This window comes from Teleopsis dalmanni, unplaced genomic scaffold (assembly GCF_002237135.1).
Source record: "Teleopsis dalmanni isolate 2A unplaced genomic scaffold, ASM223713v2 unscaffolded_contig_0216, whole genome shotgun sequence".
Classification (NCBI taxonomy): Eukaryota; Metazoa; Arthropoda; class Insecta; order Diptera; family Diopsidae; genus Teleopsis; species Teleopsis dalmanni.
The window spans coordinates 1-10,919 of NW_024031598.1; the positions used below are offsets into that span (position 1 = coordinate 1).

General features: G+C 32.7%; 1 protein-coding gene across 1 annotated transcript; it reads right to left on the reverse strand.

The window, feature by feature from the left end:
* Window positions 1–9,309: 9,309 nt before the first annotated feature.
* Window positions 9,310–9,614, reverse strand: LOC119663208 (the record flags this gene model as incomplete). Its single annotated transcript, XM_038072865.1, is given in 1 exon segment — window positions 9,310–9,614. A coding segment is annotated over 1 exon segment (246 nt), but the record flags the coding sequence as incomplete, so codon positions are not given.
* Between the last annotated feature and the right edge of the window lie 1,305 nt (window positions 9,615–10,919).

Genomic DNA, 10,919 nt, shown 5'->3' on the forward strand with positions numbered 1-10,919 from the left:
AATTGAATTGTCAAAAATTCAATTGTGCCTTTTATTTAAAATTGATAATTAATTTACAACAAATAAATTAACTAAAATAACCTTGACCATGCATGCCAAACAATGAACTTATTGCAAACTGCAAGAGTGCATTTTCTTGCAGACGAAATTTGACGCTTTTGTTTTCATGTGCCAACAGAAGCGTATGACGTATTTTGGGAATTGCATTGACAACGTTATTTTTTACACCAAATATATTTAACACAATTATTACAATACAAATAAAAATAACAAATTATTCATACAAAATTAATAAAAACAAAATATTCATATATAATAATATAATATAATATAAACAAATATTCAACACTCTTGAATATTTTCAAGAATTCGTCTTGGTTTTTGACATGATGATGGTCATCCTTTCGTTTAAAGGTGCCTAGACGTCTTACTAGTGTTTCTGGTTTGTTTCCTTTTGTGCTTGGTTGAACGACTTTCAATTCCTCTTGCGGCGACCATGGTTCTTGTTGACTGTCGCGCTTGACTTTATCTTTTGCTTGAGTTTCTTGGCTTGGTAGTTCTGTATTAAGTTTACTATCTCAAACATTGATATCTAACGAATTTGTGGGTTGTACATGACGATTGTTCGATACTGGCTGTATTGTAATAGGTTTCCTCTGTGGCGATGTAGTCGATGACGGAGATGATGGTGGACCAGACTGCCGATTATTTCTTGGTGATGCTTCTCGTTGTGCTTGTTGCTGATTAACAGGAGGTGGAGGCTGCGGCTCAAGTTTCTCTGGTTGTAACAATGGTTTAAAGTTGCTTTGCGAATTACACTGTGGCGTTTGCGACGATGATTTGCAATTACTTTGCGAATGACACTGTGGCGTTGGCGACGATGATTTGAAATTACTTTGCGAATGACTCTGTGGCGTTTGCAACGATGAATTGAAACTACTTTGCGAATGACTCTGTGGCGTTTGCGACGATGGTTCTGAACTTATAGAAGTTGGTGACAATGGGTGATTGACATGTGGTGGATCTTGTACTACCTTTAAACGTTGTGGCTTTGTTGGACGTGATGATAAATCAGGCTCTTCAATTTGTTGCTTTTGTTCTCGTGGTTGTGATTTTTGATTGTGGTTGGCTTGCGATTGTTGTGCATGGGCTTGGTGATAACATACTTCTAGACTTACTTCTAGACCCTATGAGACGTTGAAATCTGTGGAGGAGTTACGACGCATTTAAGCAATGCTTGCTTTTGTGGTTTTCCATGCAGCGGTACTGGGTGTGATTCTGAATCACTTCGATACGGCATGCTTAGCGTGGGTAGTGTATTTGTTACTGAACTTCTAGCTGTTACTGCTGTTGCTTGCTTAACTTTAGAACTACTCTGTTGCTGGTAACTTTTCTTATTTTATAGCCCATGTGGCTTTAGATTTACACTGTAAGTAACGTTCTGCCCTGTTCCTGTAGTTGGCATACATTTCGTGGTATTTGGTAATGACAACGTTTCTTGGTGCTTACTTATCAGGCGATTGCTGATCGCTTCCTGTACCGGACTTTGACTTGTTTTAACTTGCTCTGTACGAAGTTCTTCTAATCTTTCGAAATATTCATGTGGAAGGAAAAATTCTAAAAAGTCTGCCTTGAAGCTTGACCAGAGGTTCCAACGCTTATTGTTGTTGCGGTGCCACATCAGTGCCTTATTTTCAAGGAGTATGGGCATCGTCCTTGAGACTACATTTATGTCGATGTCATAGATGTCTGATAGCTCTTCTATCCTTTTCACGAAGCCTAATGGATCTCCTTCGCCGTCATAACGTACTGACCACTCAGTTATTTGTTCAATGGTTTCAATACATGATGGCATTGTATATTAATTCCTCGCGTGACTTTGATCAAGACCTTCTCTTGGGGTGACGCACTGCTCTGTTTGAAGAACGAACTCTTTCACTGTTCCTCATTCAACGATTCGCAATTCTAAGCCTTAGGTACATTTTCCTGGCTTCCGATTTCTCTGTTCCTGTGTTTTTTTTTTTGAGATAGTTGGGTTTTTTATTTAAATAAATATCTTTCTTTTAGGAAAACTCTTATACGGTCCCTGCTCGGGCGCAAATTGTAATGACACTTTTTGGTGAAGTTCAAAAATATTTAATTTTTGCTGGGGTGTCCTCAGCCGTTGTCCAGAGTCATTACAATGAATTTATATTCGCGGGGACGAGTTTCGTAAAAGAAAAATACTTTTAAATTTCTAAGTTTAGTTCTTTATAATTTCAATAAATGTTTGTACAAAGTTATTTTGACAATAGTGCGAAAGCTATTTATTTAATTATGTGCTTTGAAAATAAAAGAGCTGATTAAATATAACTCGTAGAAGAATAAAATTATAATAAAATAATTAAAAAAAACTCGATATGTATTGTTTTCATAAAAAAAAATGTATATGTAGTGCTATATATTTTTACTTTGAAGATTTCCGTATGTCCAGGCGATACTTAGTTGTGCCGTACGTTGTGAATTCTGTGAGTGATAGCCGTGGATTTGATGGGCGAACGCCGTGATTTCTGTGGATGGGTGTCGTGGAATGGTGTGTAGTTCTTCTCAGGTTACGCTACGGAATATTCATAATATGTCCGTGCGATTTCTTGTATTTCTTCAAATAATTTTATATCCTTTGCCGTAAAACCAACGCAGGATTTAAGATATTTCTTATGGTTATATATGTAATAGTTTCCAATTGATATATATGGTTCATAGACATATATATTTTATTTCCTTTGCCGTAAGACCAACGCAGGATTTAATAGTTTCCAATTGATAGATATGGTTCATAGACATATATATTTTTATTTCCTTTGCCGTAAAACCAACGCAGGATTTAATATTTTCGGCGTATTACCGCCTTGACGAATACTCATAAACTCGTGCCTTCTTAACAATTTCGTTGTCTTAAATACCCATACGCCGGAGCTTTCTTCTAGCGTATTTTAAATTTTCCCGTTCGTTTACCCACTGGGTTGTGCAGTGTAACCGCTGTGCTTACGATCTTTGCCGTGAAACCACTGCGCTTTTGTGTTTTGTTTTGACAGCCGCTTGTATTTTAAATTATAAAAGTATTTTTACAAAAAAAAAAAAGTGTAAGTGATAAATATATTTATAAACAAAACATGCATGTAAACAAAAATATAAGTGTATAAAACTTAAGTGTAATTAATTAAAAGAATTTCAGTGATTTTAAATTAAGCCGGTACTGATGTTAAATTGTTTTGGTGGTAGTTTTGTTTATGTGTAATATTTGCAAAAAAAATAAATTAAATATTACTTTCCATGTTATACCGTAACAATTAATAAACTCTAGTTATTTTAGTAATTATCCAAATAGAAAACCAGTGGAAAACTATGACGAAGTGTTGCTTGTGAGGCGTTTTTTTTTGTTTGTAGAAAAAAAACGTAATCAGTGGACGTTTAGTTGTTGTATATTTGTTTATTAAAAATATATTTGTTAAATAAATGTGTTTATTCATCGTGTTGTTATTCAAATTTTATAATAAGTAAATAAAATTTACTTTTTTGTTATAACATGTTCATGGTGTATTTATGTTCTTTTTTCTCTCTTCAGGGTTTCTTTTCAGTCTAGGTATCATTGCCCGCGGCTCATCAGGGTGGAGGATCGCAGGTAATGTCCGTATACTTTGTGGTAAAATATATTTTGATAAATTTTATATTTTCAAGGTAATTCCAATGCTGTTTGATTAATGTAAGTGTTTTATTGTGACGTGTGTAGGTGTCATGTTGTATAGTGACGGTCAGACATTGTTTTTCTCTTCTTCTTGTAACATGTGCGGAAGAAATTTTGATATAAAAATTTGTTTCGTCACAATCGAAATATAAATTTATTAAGTATCTTCACATCAAGAATTATTATTATTTATTACATTTCCATATATATATTTTTAAAGTTTTAGCAAAAACATTTGCTTCCGTTAGCTGCTATACTTATTAGTTGTGCTCATATATTTACAGCTCAAATCACAGAACATATCTATTATATTTCGTCTCTTCTCTTTGTGTGCAAAGAAGTTGGCCGCACATTCATACGTTGCATATGAACAAAATAATGTGCGTGTGCTCCCGTTCGTAATATCAGAAATAGAGATTTATATAGTGGGAATTGTATGAGAGTAATTTTCTGTTCTAAACGAATATCAACTGCATCCATACGAATCCAACATGATGATTTGCCAAAGTGGTTGCATGAGCGGCTAAAGTTTGCAGCTCATATCACCATACATTTCTATCACATTTCGTCTCTCCCCTTTTAACAGTAGCACCATCGAATTTCTGTCGCATACTGTGCGGGGTACTTGTCCGCACATTTATACGTTGCAAGTGGGGTCGATTTTGTTTGATCACTGCATAAACATTTATGTTTCCAAGTACAAACTCTTTTGTTTGAAAAAAGTTGGTTTGATGTTACGAGAATTATATGAAAAGTTTTGTTTCTTCCATATTGATATAATAATAAATTTATATATAAATTATTAATTTAATTTGTTTAATATGTTATTTTGTTAATGAATTGTTAATATAATATTGCGAATATATTGTTGTCTAATATAATATGGTTATTATTAATAAAACATCTCATATATTTTAATTTAAGTGGTACATGTAAAAACAACATTAAAGAACGGCCGCACACCCTTCCACATAGGACACGCGTCGTCACTGCTTTAGATGTGATTAAATGTTCTAAATATTCTGTCTCTTGAACTAAAAATGTGCACTTGTTTAACTGAACTTGCAGATTATATTTACCAAGGCAATTTAAGATTTTATTAAGTGAGTCAAAATGTTCTTCTATGCTTAAAGAGAAAATGATGATATCGTCTAAATAAACAAGACAATTTTTCCCAATAAATTCTTTTAAAACACAATTCATTAATCTTTCAAATGTAGAAGGAGCATTTCGCAGGCCAAATAATATACGCAAGAACTCGTAGTGCCCATTCGCAGTTTGAGAATGCAGTTTTTGATAAATCATTTGGATGCATTTCAATCTGGTGAAATCCTTTTGCCAGATTCAATGTTGAGAAGAACTTAAATCTCCTAATTTGTCAAATATGTCGTCCATATTCGGAATTGTAAATCTGTTTTCAATTATTACATCTTTAAGTTTGCGATAGTCAATTACTATTCGTCATTTTTTCTCATTGCACTGATTTTTTTTGGCACTATCCAAATGGGACTATTATATGGACTATGCGATTCTTGGATTATTCCCTGACCCAACATTTCTTTTATTTGCTTATATATTTCATTTTTATATATTTGAGGGTATCTGTATACTTTGAGTAGATTGGTACATCATTTTTTGTTATTATTTTGTGATTGATTTCATTTGTAAAGGAGAATTTGCCATTAATGTCATTATCAAAAACTTTATAATTTTCAACAATAATTGACTTAAGTATTTATGAATTTTTTCTATTTAACCCATTTCGTACCTCCGTGTGGTACAGCACACGGCTAACTTTGAAAACTTCTTAAAAATATTTATATTAGTAATTAATTCAATGTATTTTATTTTTGTTACTTAGTTTGATATCTTAATAACATAAAAATACATATTTCGAACAGTTTTCATCTGTTCATGAGTTTACCTGGTCCGAAATAAAAAGTGTCCAAAAAAATGCTTTTTTTAATTAAATGAAAATTAAAATAAATAGAAATAAAAACTAATATATTTGTTATAATATGTGTTCACAAAAGTCCAAATATAATTTTCGTAATCTTTGGCTGCGCCTTAGTAACAGTTACTTGCCACCAGACGCCGGCGAAAAAAGGCGTGTGGTGAATCACACGCTGGGTCCCATAACAATATAATGATGAAACAATGCCATATAAATGTTTGTCGTTAGGTAATGAAATAAAATGAGAGCAATCTCTCTAATAAATATAATACTCTTCTAATTAACTTAAACTTGTGTTTTTTACTATGTATAATAGTAATAAGTCTATTTTGTTATTTAATTGCTAGTTGAGTTAGTCTGAATTTGATTGTTTAATATAAGGCTTACATTTGTTCATGCAAAAAGTTCTGTCGTTAATTTTTTACTGTAAATAAAATTATAATGTCGTGCCTAAGATATCTAAGAAATCAGGAACTATTGCATATTATTGACAATTGGAGCAAAGATGACTCGTTAGTGCCAAGTGACACTCCGCTACCTATTGAATAATAATGTTTGCCACCTGATAATGTTGCTGGTGAATCAGACAATGAAATGATTGACGATGATGAAATATCAATAAACATTACATGCGACTTTAAAATTTTGTTCCCTTTTTTGAATTTCGCGTGTCTAATTGTGAGATGATATTTAGGTACTATTGAAGTTGTATACGAATCAAATGTACAAGATTATGGTGGTCTTGTAGAAATGCCTGAGTCGCAACTATTCACATTGGAACTTGTAAAACCAATACGTTTCGGTTATAAGCTATGAACACTTTCTTTGGATAGTGGGTATATCTTCCAGTTTCTGTCATACTCCAGTGCAACTGACAAATACAACAATTGGGAATCGGTGCATTTGTTGTAAAGGAATCATTGAGCCATTGTAAGTATCCATAGCAACATACTGTATGATTCCGTTGAATCCATAGTAAGTGTGCAACGCTATTGCAGAGAGAATAAAAGGTTGATGTCCCGCAGTCTCAAGTTATCAACAGTTACTACGGACACATGGGCGGCGTCGATTTAATGACAACGGAGTTGCATAACTATCATATCGGGAATAGAAGCAAAAAGGGGTGGTGGCCATTATAGGTACAGTGTTTAGATAGCGCTGTAGTAAATGCTTGGAAACTAAATTGCTTTGTCGCTGCTTCTACCAACACAAAACCGATGCCTCAGTTAGACTACAAGAACTTCATTACCAGAAACCTTCGTCTTCCATCAAAGAACTCAATGTTCATTACAAAAGCTACCGCTTTCGATGATTTGAAAAACAAAAGTCACAGTGCTGCAGAAGATGTTTATCTTCCGGGAAATTTACCAAAACCACCGTTTTTATATGTGAAAAGTGGTCATGTAAAAAATTGCTTTAAAATTTTCTATGAAAACAAATAATATTACATTGATCGTAGACAATGACGCAAGTAACCTTATTTATTTTATATAATATAATTCATATGTAATAATTCAAATATATTTTTTTGATTAATAATTGTTTGAAAAGCATAAAACATTGAATTTTATACTTACTAGTACTTTATACAACTTACAATGATAGATACTTAATCATAAAAGTAACTGAATTCCATATTTGCGAACAAAACACATATAAAAATGTTTGTAATATCGAAGAGAAAAAAATGTGCTATGGGGCCCAGCGTGTGGTTGATCACACGGCACTTTTCCGGAAAACTACTTTTCAAAAAAAAATTTAATTTTGCAGGGAATATTTTGAACGTAAAATAAGACCTTTCTGAAAATTTCACCATAAAATTTCAAGTTTAAACTTGCCTGGTACTTAATGGGTTAAATAATCTGTTTTATTTTGCCAAATGTGTATTCTAATGTATTAGTAAATAATTTTATATTGTTAATCTCGTTAGTTTCATCTTCTTCATTTAAATATATCTTTATTGCTGAATTTTTCGTTATTAATACTTTTTTTGAATAACTAATTGTACAATTTAGTTCTACCAAAATATGATTTCCGATTATGCCATCAAACTTGTTCTTTATGTCGCATTCAAGGAATGAGCAATAATAGTTTTTTACATTAATTAATTTACATTAATATTTCTGTACTCAAAAATGGAAAATCTACATAACTTATGAATAACAATTTCTTTCCCTAAAGCTTTAATATTACTTTGACATTTTCCTTCCATTTTGGGCTACAAATAATTTGGATTATAACCTCTGTTTTGATTAAAATTATTGCTGAAATTCACGTTGCTAGAATTAGGTAAACTTCCTTTGTGATAATTTGAAAACGGTGGCACACGATATGTATAAGATTGATGCCTCGCTTGTAGAATAATAATATACACCTCTTCTATTGTTGATGGGTTTCTACTGCAATTCATGGTCATTGTCGGTTCTGGCAGACGTTCTTAAAAACATTTAAACATGTTCTATTTATCTCTCCGCTTGTATAAATTAATGAGTTCTTTACGATTTCTTTCCTTTCGGATTACTCCGAACCGTTTATTTCTAAGATTGATAAAAAACTGATTTGAATAAAATCTTACATTAGTTCTTATAGTCTAACTTAATAATAAAATATGCAGCATCAACAGGAACTGTTGCTCGCGTAGTTTCCCACGAGAAATGCGATCGTCTGCGATGCACGTTGCATCTGCAACAGGTAGGGGCGATGATAGTAGCACCTGCATGCTATTTAGCATGAATTGAATTATATTTTCGACGCTGCAACCTTAGCTTAATTAGGTATTTGTGACATTAAGTGACACCGGCATTAACTCTTCCCTCTCTTAAATTCGCAACGCCCCCGTTTCGACCAGTTAATTGATTTATGATGTCATCAAATATTGATTTTGATTTTACTCTTTCTCTGCATGATCAAACCATTAGAAATGTTGTTACTGCTATTACCAGAATTAATACAAGTAAAATAGTGAGCCACCAGTTTCGTTTTTGGAAACTTATTTCTTCACTTAGTGTTGAGATATGATTCGTATTCTCAATATGTATTCTGTGAAGATATGGCAAAGAAAGTTTCGTGTTATGTTCCAGAAACTTAATGTCGAGAAATTTCGGGGCATGAGGTTCGAGATCAGTCATGTTTTTTGTGACTTTGTATTTTGTGCCGTTTATGGTAATTTCATTTTTAAATGTTATCAGGAATGTGCCCGATATATTAAATTTATGAACGTCTTCAACCGTAGTGGATGAAACATCGTTTAATATTATGGTACCTTCTTGTACCTGCTGAATTAATGGTAGATTATGTGATGATTCGGTGGAACATGCAGCTGTGTTATTATTTAATAACTGTGACAGGCAAGATGATGTTGCTGAGCTGCAGATGTTTGCTATAGAAGTATTTAAGCAATTTTGAATCGGTTGCATAATGCCATCACAATCCGCTGCCGCATCTATATCTAAACTTATTATAGAATTATTATGAATAACAGGAAATATCTTAACATAGTTACAATATTTATTTATTCTAGGAACTTTTATTACATATAAAATGATTTCTTTATTTTGTAAAACTTTTACATCGGATACACTTAATATGGTATTTAAACTAAGTGGTACATTTTCAGAGTCAATCAGATAGATAAGATAAGTGGATTAATCATATTATTTTTTGCCAAGACCACGGAAAGAGCTAAATTATCTAAATGATTGATAACATAATTATTTCTATTCATGATATGTTGTTTCAGAATTTCTTCATCTTTCGAGATAGAATTATCAGAATTTTTTGCTGTCTTTAAGTCGTTTATTCTGTCTGTAAGTTCGTTAATTTGGTTCTGTATTACAGAGTTGATGTTTGTCTGTCTATTATTATTTTCTATTAGCATATTCTGTTTGGTTGATAACAATTGGAAATCGTCACGATCCGGGGTTCCTGCTACGAATTTTAGCGCTGATCCAATAAAGTCGATCGATCTTGCAAATCGACGTGGTCCGCAATGTCTTTCTGATTCGCTGAATATCCTGTGTTTGCTTTACTAGGATATCTTTACTGTAGACGTTGTGATCAAAAAATGTGTGTTGTCCATAACCATTTCCTCATATTCTGATAAGTTGGTTGAGTGTAGCAGGTAAAAATAATTTTCATATATTACGGCGTTTCCATGTGTGACCGCTATGAAATGTGCTGGTGTGTAATCTATGATCCTTGATGTTGCAAGTTTACAAAATAGTAGTAGCCTAATAAAAAAAAAACGAGAGAAAATAATTATCGCTGATTACTTTTATGAATTTTTCTGTCATTAATCAGGACAGTAGTGCCTAGATCTCGTTCGACAGTCCCTTCCTCAAAAATTTTATTAAACTTGTTATCTAATTGTTTATTTCTTTTTATAAAAACTACGTCTCCCGGTTTATAGGATGTACGATGTATATCCCTATTAGCTCTGCTTAGTAGTTTTTCTTGAGATTCCATAATTTTCTCTTTAACTTTTGAAATTGTTTTACTATATTTGGAGTCAAGCAAATCAACCGGCTTGGAATCTGTTACAGAATGTACGGTATTATTGTATTTAATAGTGGCTAATGTTAAATATCAACGCATAGTATCTGTCTCATCTATGTAATCCTTGCTTTAGTTTGTAAAAATGTAAATTTCTATTTCTCTATATTCTTTTAGTCTTAATAAAACGTTCATAAAGTAAACACATGTTTTTGGTGATTCTAACAATTCTAACAGGTTATGGGCCCAGGCAAGCTCAGTTTGTATTATTAAAATTTTTTTTTTTAAAGTAAATCAATTAATACGCGTGTGTCGCGATTTCATAATATATTACTTATATCTTTTTTGAAATTGATTTGAAACATAAACGAAAATAATGAGTGGGTCTGGTCTGTATGCAATTGAAAAATTGAATGAAAAGAATTATTCATCATGGTCGATTCAAATGAGGAGTGTGTTGATACATAATGAACTCTGGCCAGTAGTAGCAGGAAAAATTGCTCCAGGATCAACACCTGAGTCCAAAGCGGCATTTGAAAATAAAGATGAAAAGGCGCTTGCAACAATTATTTTGTGTCTGCATTCATCGCAGCTGAATTTTGTGAAACACAGCAAAACTGCCACTGAAGCTTGGAATACACTAAGTGAGGTGTATCAGAGAAAAGGACCAGCTAGAAAGGTCACTTTGTTCAAAAAGCTCATGGCATTGAAACTGCATGGGTTCAAGTGTACCTGCGCATATAACTGAAT